Source organism: Ascaphus truei, chromosome 18 (genome assembly GCF_040206685.1).
Source record: "Ascaphus truei isolate aAscTru1 chromosome 18, aAscTru1.hap1, whole genome shotgun sequence".
Classification (NCBI taxonomy): Eukaryota; Metazoa; Chordata; class Amphibia; order Anura; family Ascaphidae; genus Ascaphus; species Ascaphus truei.
The window spans coordinates 32,689,993-32,707,466 of NC_134500.1; the positions used below are offsets into that span (position 1 = coordinate 32,689,993).

At 46.8% G+C, this 17,474-nt stretch overlaps 1 protein-coding gene across 1 annotated transcript in view; it reads right to left on the minus strand.

Annotated features, from left to right (window-relative positions):
* LOC142469202 (S phase cyclin A-associated protein in the endoplasmic reticulum-like) overlaps nt 1-17,474 on the minus strand; it is a 135,114-nt gene that overhangs the window by 19,685 nt on the left and 97,955 nt on the right. Inside the window, exon 8 of the mRNA XM_075576162.1 lies at nt 1,994-2,197. Coding sequence (XP_075432277.1) covers nt 1,994-2,197 — 204 coding nt within the window. The remainder of the gene's footprint in view (nt 1-1,993; nt 2,198-17,474) is intronic.

The following is a 17,474-nucleotide window of genomic DNA, read 5'->3' on the forward strand; positions in this document are numbered from 1 at the left end:
TTCAGGCTGGTTTAAAGAAAAACTATTACGAATTAGGATTAGCAATTCTAATTTTAGAGGACCACAAACGGAGCTCACTTTTAGGATAGGCAATATATTTTATGGGTGTCTGCACCAGGTGTGTTTACACCACACTGTAACAGGGGAGTTATCCCTGTTCAGGAAATGTGCCTCTAATCCAGCAGTGTGGTGGTTAACTGCTGGTAGTCAATTAACCAACACCACCTGGCTGATTAGGTTTGTTAGAAAAGCCTGCCTGCCCTTGAAACAGGAAGAGAGATTTCCTGAGTCTCACAAATTGTGGGACTGACCATAGGAACAGATGTCTTGAGCCTGCCAGAAGAAACTGCACACTGCTTGCAAGACACAGGTGAAAGCACCTCTAAACCTGAATGCTGATATAGCCTGAGGAAAAGGCAGCAACCCAGGAACAGAGAAGACTTTCCCTCCAACTACAAGAAACAGATAAGACTTTCCTTTATAAGACTTTTTGTATATCTGCACATATCAAGATATATGTTTGGGACTGGGAGACATGCTAATCTAAAGGGATTTGTGGACTGCATAGGTTTCACTAGAAATACTCCGAAGTGGAACAGAAGCTTTGTTTGACCCCTTATTTGCATATGTTTGGATGATTTTCTTATGTTAAAGAAACAGGCGCAATAAAAGCCTTATTTAATTTCACCTTAAAAAGTCTCCATTGCATACCTCTGCGCACGTCCTCCTACACACACATTAACCGCACATTGACCACACAGGAACCACACATTGAACAAACATTAACCGCACACTAACCAGACGGGAACCACACAGTGCAGTAGCAGTACCCACTGCCTTGCTACCATTGAATATATTCATATATCACAAATACATGCAATGCCAAATCCATTCAGATGTTCATTTTGGAGCAAGATTTTATGTCCAGGGAAGTGAACCAATGACATGGCGGTGCTGTGCGGTGCCATGTGGTGCTGTCCGGTGTTGTGCAATGCAGTGTGGTGCTGTGCATTGCAGTGTGGTGCGGTGATGTGCCGTGCTGTGCAATTCAGTGCGGTGTTGTGTCTTGCTGTGCTGTGTAATGCAGTGTGGTGCTGTGTTGTGCCATACGGTGCTGTACAATGCAATGTGGTGTTGTGCCATGCGGTGTTATGCAGTGTGGTATTGTGCCGTGCCGTGTTGTCCAATGCAGTGTGGTGTTGTGCCGTGCTGTGCATGTAGTGCGGTGTTGTGCCGTGGTGTGCAATGCGGTGCGTTATCGTGCGGTGCAGTGTGTTGTTCTGCGGTGCTGTGCCATGCGGTGCTGCGCACAATGACTTAGATATAGGTGACTAGTGACTACACGTATTTAAAAACCATGCTTGTAACTTTTGAACGTCTCCGTAGTGACCAAACATTTTGGCGGCTTTTCCCGTCTTTACCACATGTGACGTCTGTCTGTAAACGGGCAGATTCATGCTCTTTGCTTTTGTCATTTTGAGTAAACCAATTATGTTGCCAATATTAGCCAAGGAGACAAGGGAGAATAATAAGTACACTGGACCACAAGAAAATAGAAACACTCATGTTAAAAGATTGAAAGTAAAAGATTTACTATAAGATGGCCAGTCTTTCTAAACCAGGGGGCACAACTCCAGTTCTCAAGGGCCACCAACAGATCAGGGTTTAAGGACATCCCTGTTTCAGCAAAGGTGGCTCAATCAGTGGAAGATTGTGCTGAAGCAGAGATATCCCTAATACCTGGCTTGTTGTAGGCCATTGAGGACAGAAGTTGGCCACCCCTGCCCTAATGGATTGATGTCTGTGTGCAGTGTGGGACTGCCTCTATATCCCAGTAATGAAGGCTGGCTCTACCCCATATAATAATCCTTTCCATGCACTGCAGAGCTTGGTATTTATATCACTCAAGGGACTGAGCTGCTGCATCTGATCATCCTGTGTCTTATCAATGAGAACAGCAGATAACATCTCTTCTCAATCTGTCAGCACTCACCTTTGTGAGGTCCAGATCGCTCCCCGGCGTCCCTTCTCCCGCTGTGACGGGGTCAGCGCCGCCCCCCGGCACCTCCGCCTTCCCAATTATAGACAGGGAGTCCAAGAACACGACTGGGATGTTTAGATGCGGCAAGAAAGAGATGTCTTTGGGGGCAAACGTACCCGCTGTCTTTATTTCTTCCATAGCGTTGTGGACTGTGAACTGCAAAGAGACATCATAATACTCCATCAACATGAAGACAATATGGGTGGTATATGTCATTTCTTTCTTTTCATATTGAATGTTTCCGCTAATGCTCCAATTTCACGGTGAAATACCCCAGAGACTTGAATTTTGGAGGAATAATCCCACCTCTGGGAGAAGTTAAAGGTCCCAACCCGCCCAATACTAGCCCAGGCATTGCCAATCTTCAATGTGTTTAATATAACAGACAGACACTAACATACTTGTACGGGTCTTCATAGTAAGAAAAGAAGGGTGGGGAGCCGGGTTTGTTCCATGTAGTAAAAAAGATTGGGTGGGTATCCGTGTTGGTCCTTTCTTCCATGTAGTAACAAAGGAGGGAGGAGCGGGTATGATACCGTTTTATTGGACCAACAAGTAGTTGTTATGTTCCAAGATTTCCAACCTCCCAGGGTCCTTCATCGGGCATCAACTAACCTTATTTGTTTCTTTGAGGAGGTAAGTAGGAATTTAGACCAGGGTAATACAGTTGATGTGGTCTACTTAGATTTTGCAAAGGCTTTTGATATGATTCCACACAAGAGGTTGGTGTACAAAATAAAGCAAATTGGATTCAGTAAAAATATGTGCACCTGGATTGAAAACTGGTTGAAGGATAGACAGAGAGTTGTCATAAACGGAACATTTTCAGGTTGGGCTGAAGTTGTGAGTGGAGTACCTATGGGATTGGTACTGGGACCCCTGCTTTTTACCTTGTTTATTAATGACCTTGAGGTTGGCACCGAGAGCAAAGTCTCCATCTTTGCTGATGATACTAAATTGTGTAAGGTAGTAGAATCAGAGCAGGATGTAATTTCTCTCCAGAAGGACTTGGAGAGACTGGAGACGTGGGCAGGCAAATGGCAGATGAAGTTTAATACTGATTAATGTAAGGTTATGCATTTGGGATGTAAGAATAAACAGGCGACTTACAAATTAAATGGGGATAAATTGGGGGAATCCTTGATGGAGAAGGATTTAGGAGTGCTTGTAGACGGCAGGCTTAGCAATAGCGCCCAAAGTCATGCAGTAGCTGCAAAGGCAAACACGATCTTATCTTGCATTAAACGGGCAATGGATGGAAGGGAAGTAAACATAATTATGCCACTTTACAAAGCATTAGTAAGACCACACCTTGAATATGGAGTACAATTTTGGACACCACTCCCTTGAAAAGACATTATGGAACTAGAGAGAGTGCAGAGAAGAGCCACCAAATTAATAAAAGGGATGGATAATCTGATTTATGAGGAGAGGCTAGCTAAATTAGATGTGTTAACTTTATATAAAAGAGTTGTCTAAGAGGGGATATGATAACTATATACAAATATATCTGGGGATAATTCAAGGAGCTTTCAAAAGAACTATTCATCCAAAGGGCAGTACAAAGGACTCAGGGCCATCCCTTAAGGCTGCGGTCCCAGTCACCGCCACAGCGCACGGCTCGGCGTGCGCTGTGCTATCAAGCCCCGCCCCCCCGTCCGGCCGGTCCCAGTCCCTACCTTGTCGCGCACCTTTCCCCAGCGGTGCGCAACAGGTTTTCAGGGAGGCAGGGGAATTTGAACTTGACATCTGCGACGGGGGCGTGGCCACGCCCCCGCCGGAGGTTCAGCCAATAAGGGCGAACCAGCCGCGGGACGTCATGGCCACGCCCCCGCAAACCCACAGCCACGCCCCCTCCCGTCGCAAACCTTCCCTCTCCCCCAAGACCGCAGATCGCGGTGTAGCGCTGTGCACGCGCCGCACACCCGCCGGGCGCGCGTGCCACAGTGAAGACTGGGGACTCAGCCTAAGGTTGCAGGAAGGAAGATTTCACCAGCAGCAAAGGAAAGGGTTCTTTACAGTAAGGGCAGTTAGTGTGAAAATAAAAACACCTTCCTTTTTCCCAGGACAGAAATACATTTTTACTAGAAGGGAGATTATTATTCTTATCGTTTATTTGTAAAGTGCCAACATTTCCGCAGCGCGGTACAATGGGGGTACAGAGTTATGTAAATTACACACCAACTAAGGCCAAACAAGCACAACCAGATACAGGAGGTAATGAAGCCCTGCGCCTGGTTATTACAGTATGGAGGTAATGAGGCCCTGCGCCTGGTTATTACAGTATGGAGGTAATGAGGCCCTGCGCCTGGTTATTACAGTATGGAGGTAATGAGGCCCTGCGCCTGGTTATTACAGTATGGAGGTAATGAGGGCCTGCGCCTGGTTATTACAGTATGGAGGTAATGAGGGCCTGCGCCTGGTTATTACAGTATGGAGGTAATGAGGCCCTGCGCCTGGTTATTACAGTATGGAGGTAATGAGGCCCTGCGCCTGGTTATTACAGTATGGAGGTAATGAGGCCCTGCGCCTGGTTATTACAGTATGGAGGTAATGAGGCCCTGCGCCTGGTTATTACAGTATGGAGGTAATGAGGGCCTGCGCCTGGTTATTACAGTATGGAGGTAATGAAGCCCTGCGCCTGGTTATTACAGTATGGAGGTAATGAGGCCCTGCGCCTGGTTATTACAGTATGGAGGTAATGAGGGCCTGCGCCTGGTTATTACAGTATGGAGGTAATGAGGGCCTGCGCCTGGTTATTACAGTATGGAGGTAATGAGGGCCTGCGCCTGGTTATTACAGTATGGAGGTAATGAGGGCCTGCGCCTGGTTATTACAGTATGGAGGTAATGAGGCCCTGCGCCTGGTTATTACAGTATGGAGGTAATGAGGGCCTGCTCCTGAGAGATTACAGTATGGAGGTAATGAGGCTGCTCCTGAGATTTTACAGTATGGAGGTAATGAGGCTGCTCCTGAGAGATTACAGTATGGAGGTAATGAGGCTGCTCCTGAGAGTTTACAGTATGGAGGTAATGAGGCCCTGCACCTGGAGATTACAGTATGGAGGTAATGAGGCTGCTCCTGAGAGATTACAGTATGGAGGTAATGAGGCCCTGCTCCTGGAGATTACAGTATGGAGGTAATGAGGCCCTGCTCCTGGAGATTACAGTATGGAGGTAATGAGGCCCTGCTCCTGGAGATTACAGTATGGAGGTAATGAGGCCCTGCTCCTGAGAGATTACAGTATGGAGGTAATGAGGCCCTGCTCCTGAGAGATTACAGTATGGAGGTAATGAGGCTGCTCCTGGAGATTACAGTATGGAGGTAATGAGGGCCTGCTCCTGGAGATTACAGTACGGAGGTAATGAGGCTGCTCCTGAGAGCTTACAGTATGGAGGTAATGAGGCCCTGCTCCTGAGAGATTACAGTATGGAGGTAATGAGGCCCTGCTCCTGAGAGATTACAGTATGGAGGTAATGAGGCCCTGCTCCTGAGAGATTACAGTATGGAGGTAATGAGGCTGCTCCTGGAGATTACAGTATGGAGGTAATGAGGGCCTGCTCCTGGAGATTACAGTACGGAGGTAATGAGGCTGCTCCCGAGAGATTACAGTATGGAGGTAATGATGCCTGCTCCTGGAGATTACAGTATGGAGGTAATGAGGCTGCTCCTGAGAGATTACAGTATGGAGGTAATGAGGCTGCTCCTGAGAGATTACAGTATGGAGGTAATGAGGCCCTGCACCTGGAGATTACAGTATGGAGGTAATGAGGCTGCTCCTGGAGATTACAGTATGGAGGTAATGAGGCCCTGCTCCTGAGAGATTACAGTATGGAGGTAATGAGGCAGCTCCTGAGAGATTACAGTATGGAGGTAATGAGGCCCTGCTCCTGAGAGATTACAGTATGGAGGTAATGAGGCTGCTCCTGAGAGATTACAGTATGGAGGTAATGAGGCCTGCTCCTGAGAGATTACAGTATGGAGGTAATGAGGCCCTGCACCTGGAGATTACAGTATGGAGGTAATGAGGCCCTGCTCCTGAGAGATTACAGTATGGAGGTAATGAGGCTGCTCCTGGAGATTACAGTATGGAGGTAATGAGGCCCTGCTCCTGAGAGCTTACAGTATGGAGGTAATGAGGCTGCTCCTGAGAGCTCACAGTATGGAGGTAATGAGGCCCTGCACCTGGAGATTACAGTATGGAGGTAATGAGGCCCTGCTCCTGGAGATTACAGTATGGAGGTAATGAGGCCCTGCTCCTGAGAGATTACAGTATGGAGGTAATGAGGCTGCTCCTGAGAGCTTACAGTATGGAGGTAATGAGGCCCTGCTCCTGAGAGATTACAGTATGGAGGTAATGAGGCTGCTCCTGAGAGCTTACAGTATGGAGGTAATGAGGCTGCTCCTGAGAGCTTACAGTATGGGGGTAATGAGGCTGCTCCTGGAGATTACAGTATGGAGGTAATGAGGCCTGCTCCTGAGAGATTACAGTATGGAGGTAATGAGGCTGCTCCTGAGATCTTACAGTATGGAGGTAATGAGGCCCTGCTCCTGGAGATTACAGTATGGAGGTAATGAGGCCCTGCTCCTGAGACCTTACAGTATGGAGGTAATGAGGCTGCTCCTGGGATCTTACAGTATGGAGGCAATGAGGCCCTGCACCTGAGAGATTACAGTATGGAGGTAATGAGGGCCTGCGCCTGAGAGATTACAGTATGGAGGTAATGAGGCTGCTCCTGAGAGCTTACAGTATGGAGGTAATGAGGCTGCTCCTGGAGATTACAGTATGGAGGTAATGAGGCTGCTCCTGAGAGCTTACAGTATGGAGGTAATGAGGCCCTGCTCCTGAGAGATTACAGTATGGAGGTAATGAGGCCCTGCTCCTGAGAGCTTACAGTATGGAGGTAATGAGGCCCTGCACCTGGAGATTACAGTATGGAGGTAATGAGGCCCTGCACCTGGAGATTACAGTATGGAGGTAATGAGGCTGCTCCTGAGAGATTACAGTATGGAGGTAATGAGGCCCTGCACCTGGAGATTACAGTATGGAGGTAATGAGGCCCTGCTCCTGAGAGATTACAGTATGGAGGTAATGAGGCCCTGCACCTGGAGATTACAGTATGGAGGTAATGAGGCTGCTCCTGAGAGATTACAGTATGGAGGTAATGAGGCCCTGCTCCTGAGAGATTACAGTATGGAGGTAATGAGGCTGCACCTGGAGATTACAGTATGGAGGTAATGAGGCCCTGCTCCTGAGAGATTACAGTATGGAGGTAATGAGGGCCTGCTCCTGGAGATTACAGTATGGAGGTAATGAGGCCCTGCACCTGGAGATTACAGTATGGAGGTAATGAGGCTGCTCCTGAGAGATTACAGTATGGAGGTAATGAGGCCCTGCACCTGGAGATTACAGTATGGAGGTAATGAGGCCCTGCTCCTGAGAGTTTACAGTATGGAGGTAATGAGGCCTGCTCCTGAGAGCTTACAGTATGGAGGTAATGAGGGCCTGCTCCTGAGAGCTTACAGTATGGAGGTAATGAGGCTGCTCCTGGAGATTACAGTATGGAGGTAATGAGGGCCTGCTCCTGAGAGATTACAGTATGGAGGTAATGAGGCTGCTCCTGAGAGATTACAGTATGGAGGTAATGAGGCTGCTCCTGAGACCTTACAGTATGGAGGTAATGAGGGCCTGCTCCTGGAGATTACAGTATGGAGGTAATGAGGCTGCTCCTGAGAGATTACAGTATGGAGGTAATGAGGCCCTGCTCCTGGAGATTACAGTATGGAGGTAATGAGGCTGCTCCTGAGATCTTACAGTATGGAGGTAATGAGGCCCTGCACCTGGAGATTACAGTATGGAGGTAATGAGGCTGCTCCTGAGAGATTACAGTATGGAGGTAATGAGGCCCTGCTCCTGAGAGATTACAGTATGGAGGTAATGAGGCTGCTCCTGAGAGATTACAGTATGGAGGTAATGAGGCTGCACCTGAGAGATTACAGTATGGAGGTAATGAGGCCCTGCTCCTGAGAGCTTACAGTATGGAGGTAATGAGGCTGCTCCTGAGAGATTACAGTATGGAGGTAATGAGGCTGCTCCTGAGAGCTTACAGTATGGAGGTAATGAGGCTGCTCCTGGAGATTACAGTATGGAGGTAATGAGGCCCTGCTCCTGAGAGATTACAGTATGGAGGTAATGAGGCTGCTCCTGAGAGCTTACAGTATGGAGGTAATGAGGCTGCTCCTGGAGATTACAGTATGGAGGTAATGAGGCCCTGCTCCTGAGAGATTACAGTATGGAGGTAATGAGGCTGCTCCTGAGAGCTTACAGTATGGAGGTAATGAGGCCCTGCTCCTGAGAGATTACAGTATGGAGGTAATGAGGCCCTGCACCTGGAGATTACAGTATGGAGGTAATGAGGCCCTGCTCCTGAGAGATTACAGTATGGAGGTAATGAGGCCCTGCTCCTGAGAGTTTACAGTATGGAGGTAATGAGGCCCTGCACCTGGAGATTACAGTATGGAGGTAATGAGGCCCTGCTCCTGAGAGATTACAGTATGGAGGTAATGAGGCTGCTCCTGAGAGATTACAGTATGGAGGTAATGAGGCCCTGCTCCTGAGAGATTACAGTATGGAGGTAATGAGGCTGCTCCTGAGAGATTACAGTATGGAGGTAATGAGGCCCTGCTCCTGAGAGATTACAGTATGGAGGTAATGAGGCCCTGCTCCTGAGAGTTTACAGTATGGAGGTAATGAGGCCCTGCACCTGGAGATTACAGTATGGAGGTAATGAGGCCCTGCTCCTGAGAGATTACAGTATGGAGGTAATGAGGCCCTGCTCCTGAGAGATTACAGTATGGAGGTAATGAGGCTGCTCCTGAGAGTTTACAGTATGGAGGTAATGAGGCCCTGCACCTGGAGATTACAGTATGGAGGTAATGAGGCCCTGCGCCTGGTTATTACAGTATGGAGGTAATGAGGCTGCTCCTGAGAGATTACAGTATGGAGGTAATGAGGGCCTGCTCCTGAGAGATTACAGTATGGAGGTAATGAGGCCCTGCTCCTGAGAGATTACAGTATGGAGGTAATGAGGCTGCTCCTGAGAGATTACAGTATGGAGGTAATGAGGCCCTGCTCCTGAGAGATTACAGTATGGAGGTAATGAGGCCCTGCTCCTGAGAGATTACAGTATGGAGGTAATGAGGCTGCACCTGAGAGATTACAGTATGGAGGTAATGAGGCTGCTCCTGAGAGTTTACAGTATGGAGGTAATGAGGGCCTGCTCCTGAGACCTTACAGTATGGAGGTAATGAGGCTGCTCCTGAGAGTTTACAGTATGGAGGTAATGAGGCCCTGCTCCTGAGAGATTACAGTATGGAGGTAATGAGGCTGCTCCTGAGAGCTTACAGTATGGAGGTAATGAGGCCCTGCTCCTGGGATCTTACAGTATGGAGGTAATGAGGCCCTGCTCCTGAGAGCTTACAGTATGGAGGTAATGAGGCTGCTCCTGGAGATTACAGTATGGAGGTAATGAGGCCCTGCTCCTGAGAGATTACAGTATGGAGGTAATGAGGCTGCTCCTGAGAGCTTACAGTATGGAGGTAATGAGGCTGCTCCTGGAGATTACAGTATGGAGGTAATGAGGCTGCTCCTGAGAGATTACAGTATGGAGGTAATGAGGCTGCTCCTGAGAGCTTACAGTATGGAGGTAATGAGGCTGCTCCTGAGAGATTACAGTATGGAGGTAATGAGGCTGCTCCTGAGAGTTTACAGTATGGAGGTAATGAGGCCCTGCTCCTGAGAGCTTACAGTATGGAGGTAATGAGGCCCTGCTCCTGAGAGCTTACAGTATGGAGGTAATGAGGCTGCTCCTGGAGATTACAGTATGGAGGTAATGAGGCCCTGCTCCTGAGAGATTACAGTATGGAGGTAATGAGGCTGCTCCTGAGAGCTTACAGTATGGAGGTAATGAGGCTGCTCCTGGAGATTACAGTATGGAGGTAATGAGGCTGCTCCTGAGAGATTACAGTATGGAGGTAATGAGGCTGCTCCTGAGAGCTTACAGTATGGAGGTAATGAGGCTGCTCCTGAGAGCTTACAGTATGGAGGTAATGAGGCCCTGCTCCTGAGAGATTACAGTATGGAGGTAATGAGGCTGCTCCTGGAGATTACAGTATGGAGGTAATGAGGCTGCTCCTGGAGATTACAGTATGGAGGTAATGAGGCCCTGCTCCTGAGAGATTACAGTATGGAGGTAATGAGGCCCTGCTCCTGAGAGATTACAGTATGGAGGTAATGAGGCCCTGCTCCTGGAGATTACAGTATGGAGGTAATGAGGGCCTGCTCCTGAGAGATTACAGTATGGAGGTAATGAGGCTGCTCCTGAGAGCTTACAGTATGGAGGTAATGAGGCCCTGCACCTGGAGATTACAGTATGGAGGTAATGAGGCCCTGCTCCTGAGAGATTACAGTATGGAGGTAATGAGGCCCTGCTCCTGAGAGATTACAGTATGGAGGTAATGAGGCCCTGCTCCTGGAGATTACAGTATGGAGGTAATGAGGCCCTGCTCCTGGAGATTACAGTATGGAGGTAATGAGGGCCTGCTCCTGAGAGTTTACAGTATGGAGGTAATGAGGCTGCTCCTGGAGATTACAGTATGGAGGTAATGAGGCTGCTCCTGAGAGATTACAGTATGGAGGTAATGAGGCTGCTCCTGGAGATTACAGTATGGAGGTAATGAGGCCCTGCTCCTGAGAGATTACAGTATGGAGGTAATGAGGCTGCTCCTGAGAGCTTACAGTATGGAGGTAATGAGGGCCTGCTCCTGAGAGATTACAGTATGGAGGTAATGAGGCTGCTCCTGAGAGATTACAGTATGGAGGTAATGAGGCTGCTCCTGAGAGATTACAGTATGGAGGTAATGAGGGCCTGCTCCTGAGAGATTACAGTATGGAGGTAATGAGGGCCTGCTCCTGAGAGATTACAGTATGGAGGTAATGAGGCCCTGCTCCTGAGAGATTACAGTATGGAGGTAATGAGGCCCTGCTCCTGAGAGCTTACAGTATGGAGGTAATGAGGCTGCGCCAGAGAGCTTACAGTATGGAGGGAATAGGGGGTAATGTTGGAACAAAAGGGTAAAGTGGCTGCTCACTGTGGGAAGGAGTATACATCAGGATGGAGTATGGTCCAGTCGCACAGCTGATCCCATTAAGGTTTGGAGGTGAGGATATTAAGGGGTATTATCGTGGAGTATGGTCCAGTAGCACAGCCGATCCTATTAAAGTTTGAGGGTGGGGATGTTAGGGGGTGTTACAAAGCGGGAGATTCAATCTGTCTAAAGAAACTGATTACATGGATATGTTTAGGTTTTCTTTACATGGGACCACCCCGTCATCCATTTCCCTGCCGGATATCTGCAAGATCATGACCAAATCATGGCTAGCGTAGTGGAGGGTCCTCTTCCTCTGTCCAGATCCCATTCCCTGCTCCCGACAACACAAGTAAATATACAACGATGTTCCCAGGGTGACAGGGCTGAGAACATCCTGAGAACATCGTTCTATCTGTCGCCCTGAGAAGATCACCGTAAAGGTCAATATCATTGTGTGTGCTCACTTTAACACAGACATTAAAAAGACCAGTAGCTGATAATGACATTATTGAATATTATAATAAAATAATGGATCTCAATAGTGATATATTACAAATCACATCAAATTCAGCCAGCGCTCAAACCCCCATGGATGAACTAAATTCAATATTCAAAATATTTAATAACAATAATATAAGAAAAAACATGTATACAGTATAAGTCCAAAAAGATGTATAAATATGCAGTCCAAAAGAAAAAAAGGTAAAGACCCAAAATATGATGAAAAAAATACGCGATGATGCTCCCTTCACCGGATCCAACCCTTGGTCCCAGGAAACGGCTAAGAAAAGAGAGAAGAAGAAAGCGCAAAGCCCATAGTGACGCCTGTAGGTTTAATGAATCAAGAAAGATGGTTAAAAATCACTTACAGACACTAGTCGTCAGTGAGCACACATAAATATAGGTGAACACGCTGTAAAATGCTTGCTCCAACACCAGCCACATACACGATCTCCTGCCGGGTGTTCACTCACAGTCCCTGTTGCCTTCCCTCTGCGAACGATGCAGTCCTGCTTCCGCGTCACGTGTGAGGTGACGTCAGTGCGCTACGTGCGTATTACGTCACTTGAGGGTCGGGTTTGGGCTGGTGGCGCTCCCGTGCTCGGCGATCAATGCTCACAGCAAGTAGTCCAGCAAGGTTACAGCATATAAGCCATCAGAGATACAGCCCTACGCGTTTCAAAGAATACTATCCTCTTCATCAGGGGCACTTAACACAGGCCTTGTGTGTGTGTTTATTAATTTATAAAATGTTTTACCAGGATGTAATACATTGAGAATTACCTCTCGTTTTCAAGTATGTCCTGGGCACAGAGTTAAGATGACAAATAATACATGGTTACAATACATAGTTATCATAAGTGAAAAGGGTATACATTATATACAAGACATTGCATGCACAGTAAGAGATAATATATATTATAGGCGTATAGTCATTCTTGACTGTCCCGGGGTAAATCAGGGCGCCGGGCAGATTTCCGAGCAGGTCATCCGAGATTAAAGGTAAGAATATTAACCCCACTCTGCGTCTCTATCTCGCTCCTCTCTTAGCAGCCAGCTCCCGTTCATAGGCTAATCTCATTTATCTTCCCCCTTCCCTCCTCCGCCCCGGCCGGTTTTCACTGTTTTATGTGGCGTATTAAAGAAGAAAACCACAAAGATTTTGGATTTCCTTTTTTCCCTCTGCAAACAATGAACACTGCAGTGCGCTCACTTAGCACATTGTCCTGGTGCCAAAAACACATCTCCACGTTCAAGGTTTAACCTGCTTAAAGCAAATATTTTCCGCGGTTTGTGGACTTTTCCGGAGTAAACCTTGGAATGACATGAAGGTTTCTCAATCCTATTACTCATTAGGATGTTGCCAAAAATGCGCCCTATAATCCTTAGGATGTTCTTTGCTTCTGTGCCACTGTTGGTGATGATTTCCTTGAAAAACATGTTCCTTACCACTATATAACCGAGCAGAAATCTTTGATTTACGATCACAGTGAGTAAGAAAGGCTATCAGCAAAACAGACTGTTGCTCAGTCAACAGCCAGAAATCAATCTCGTTATTTACTGCTGAGTATCTAATTCAGTGAGGTTTTAGGTATTTAACAAAACATATGGAATTTAATAGACAAGTACTCACTTCTCCATTCATATGCTAATAACCAGTGAGACAGCAGGAAAAGCTGGCAGGTCGGCACTGGCAGAGGTTGCTATTCCCACAGGCATGACCAAGTCATAGCCATGCGACCTGCTGGAAGACTTCTCCCCACCAACAAATATAACCTGGAGGTCCCAGGATGCCTAACTGAGATGGGCCCAGGCTCTAAGTTAGCATAATTGCTTTCCCATTGGCAGCTATTTTGCGCTGACACTATCTTATTCCCGGGATAAGTCAGTATGTAGGGTGAAAACACACACTGCCCAATGTCGGACCCTGAGAGGTGGGAAAGCTTGTAACATCTCAACTACTTGTTGGTCCAATAAAAGGTATCATACCCCCTACTCCCTCCTTTGTTACTACATGGAAGAAAGGACCAACACGGCTCCCCACCCTTCTTTAAATCTTATATATGGTAATTAAATAAAATAAAAAAATACATGTCTATTCAGTTTAACCTCTGCTAACTGGGTGAGATGTCTCACAGGGAGGCAATCCCTTTCTGACCCGGTAACAGCAATCAGATTTCTCCCTGGATCAATGCTCTTCCGATTATTAATATTGTTTATTTGTAAAGCACCAACATGCTCCACGGCGTGGTACAATGAGGGTACAGAGTGACATCAATTGTATAAACAGAATGACATATAAATCAGGAACCCAGCGCAGAGATACGGAAGGGAATAGGGCCCTGATCCTGGGATTCATGTCTGCCGCATACACCTGCATACCGTTTCTATGTAACCTATTGTTACACATCTCTCCTGTATCTGCCAGCCCGGCGTTATCACGGCCCTTACTGTGCCGGCCCTGTGCTGCTGGGAATTCTCCTTTCCTCTTAATATCTCCATGAGCTAGTGAAATATGTAGCATGCAATATGTAAGGGTCTCGCTGGGACATGTCGCCTTCTGGCTAATAGGGCTGCAAGTCATGTTATTAAAATGATAATATTCAGGGAGAAGAGCACCTGCAGAAGAGAACAGTTACCCCACCAGGTAAATTCGTCTATCACACAAATAAAGCAGTGGAACGCCAAAGGGCGTAAGAAAAAAAAATGCACAAAATTTATCTAAAAAGGATTGAACGTTTCGTTCCAAACTTAAGCCCTCTTGACAGAAGTCTGAGGCTGGACCGATACGGCGATCCTTTTTGAATGAACGCTGGGCATTTTTTCACAAGCCCATTGGAGTGCCATTGCATTGGTTATATCTTCAACATGATAATAAACATATTCTTCCCCACTCCTCTTCAGCTGCACGGCTGCTTTACTTCTACTAATATCCAAGGAATACGAGTCTCTTGTTACGTTTCTCTGGCACAGGGGTTGTCCAACTCCAGTCCTCAAGACCCACCAACAGGTCAGGTTGTCAGGATATCCCTGCTTCAGCACAGGTGGGGCAGTCAAAGACTGAGCCATTTATTGAGCCACCTGTGCTGAAGCAGGGATATCCTGAAAACCTGACCTGTTGTGGGGTCTTGAACACTGGAGTTGGACTACGACTCAGCCACCTGTGCTGAAGCAGAGATACCCTTAAAGCTGCAGTTCAGTCTTTTTTTTTTTTACTTCACTATTTTCATGTGGGCAATCTCTAATTACCTAAAGAACTGCATAGCTGCCGGTCAATTCGTTCTCCGTCTATTGATCGGCAAAGTTTGGCGACATCTTAAAATATGGGGAATGTAAATCGTTGCTATAGGAACAAGCATGCTTGTTAAAATAGAATACAAGAAAATTGATCTTTCAAAGTTGTTTTTTTAAAAACAGAAAATGCTAAAAGTATTTTTTCTTACTACAGAACTGATTTATTAAAAACACACACATGCGGGATATTGCCTGAGCTGCAGCTTTAAAACCCAATATGTTGGTGGCCCTTGAACACTGGAGTTGCAAACTCCCGTTCTTGCAGATTGAAATCAAATTGTATCTTTTGCCATCCGCCATAGGCCGTGTGTATAGTGCCCGCGACGGGTGCGGGCGCCGAAAAACAAATACATTGCCGCCGCGTGTGCTTATAGTAAGCGCGACGAAGCAACGTCGCGTCGCGGACTTTGGAAGCCAGGAATATTTGCTTTTTCAAGGGCTGTCGCCTCATGCGACAGCACCTGAACAAATCAAATGCCCGGAAGCCCGCGCCGCCGCTGCAAAGCGAAATATAACTTTTGCTAGCGGCGACGGGTGACGGGTGCAGCCTTGTTCATGCGGCCGCAGTTACAGCTCATATCCTTGCTGGCAACACTTAGCGAAGCTTTGCTGCTTATGGAAAGAGACCGGATCGATACCAGTTAGGCGTACCAATCAATATCTGTTCTATAAAGCAAACTGGATGTTGATACAAACAAGCTGACATTCTTTGCCGCTGAATAATGAGACACTTCACAGCTTCGCCTTCACGCCAAAGTATATAATGAGCAGCGTTTTATAGTGAGACGTCAGTGACTGAATCAGGATTTTGGGGACAGAATTTACCTTTGCCAACTATGCTATTTATGATCAGCGTTTAAAACAATTGTTGCTGGATCATAACTCACCTGCTTGGTGAGGTACACAGAAACCCGATGCTAAGCAAAACGTTTGCATACCATGAAAACAAACGCAGGGGGATTAGGTGGGACCTCCTGTCTAACAGGATTATTGCTTTGTACAAAATGTGATTAGGTTATAAACTCATTATGGCCCATTTTCCAATGCTTGGGAAGCAGCCTTATCTGAAATATACAGAACGTCAACATATAAACACAAAACATAGATAAGACAGATCTCTGCAATCCGTGATGGAGACCAGAGCTGTATATACTACAACTGTTTAGTCTTCGATAATATAAATGATCCGCGCGTCTGAATAGGATGAAACGCATCATTTATAAACCAACCCCCCCCACCCCCCTCCCGCATTTGAATTGCAGACCGTCCTGGGACCAAAGTGGAGTAATGGCAGTGGCATGTTTAATCATGGAAATGTCGCTGACACTATTAAACAACAACACATCCATCTAAGTATTTTGTGATATATTTTTAGGCGTTTAATGTCGCCGTAATACCCAAACAGTTCTGGCGTTATTATCAATCTTTACCGGATCGGATTTGTGATCAGACTACTTTAGACCTGGGTAAATTGGCAATCCATGGGGTTTAAACGCATTTGAAACGATTTTGAAGACGTCTTGCGAGTGGAGTGTCGGGTCTACGTATTGAGGGGAAACCGGCGTAATTCTGCGCCACAAAATCTGCCCAATACAGAGCAACAGATATACTTGAAATGAGTGGGGTTTTGCTGACACAGCTGGTGATCATGTCCCAGATTTGCCTTGATACACAGATTTCTTAAAGCCGCAGTTACGTTTGATTTTTTTATTTACCGGGATGGGGACGCACTATTTTCAGCTCCAGGTGACCCTTTAGTTCCTGAGATACTTACTGAAAACAACCCATTGCTGTCCCTTCATGGGGAAACAAAATGGCGGCTTCAATCTCCTGCATAACAGGTGCCAATCGAAAGCCGCAAACCTCTTCCAATTCTGCTTCCTGTTGGCTCGCGCGATGCAGCGCATTTAAATACCAATGTCGGGAAACGTGGGGGTCCCAAGTGCCGAGGTTACCATGGTTCCGGGAACCCCCTGTTTCCTATTCTGGGATGAGAAGGAGGATGTAGATGGGGGGGAGGGGGGGGGTGATAATGGCCAAGTATGTGCCCTGCAGATTCACTCTGCATTGCACAGGTGGACGCATTGCGCCAGCTGCGCTGGCGGCTTTGGGGTTAAAGAGATATAACACTGCCTGCTGCATGGCTGTAATTCTCCTCTCCAGCTTCACAGTAATTGATTGCTTGTTCCCTATCAGTTTATTCTTTTGCAATCTGCTGCCAAATTAAAGCCTAAGAAATTTTTGGCTGTGCATCGTCCGTCCATCATTCACTCTGAGAAATTCCACTGCTGTTGTTATCCAGCTGGGAGCTTCTGCACAAAGATATTTTGGTGCCAACCCAACACATTCAAGCCCACTAACTTATTTTGCTCAGTAAAATCAACTAAGCATTAAAGGGTCCGTCCCATGTAAAAGCAAAGTGATATAATGACAGGGATGTGTTTAATGGGATAAAAGGACAGTCCTACTTAGGGGCAAAGTGACCTAA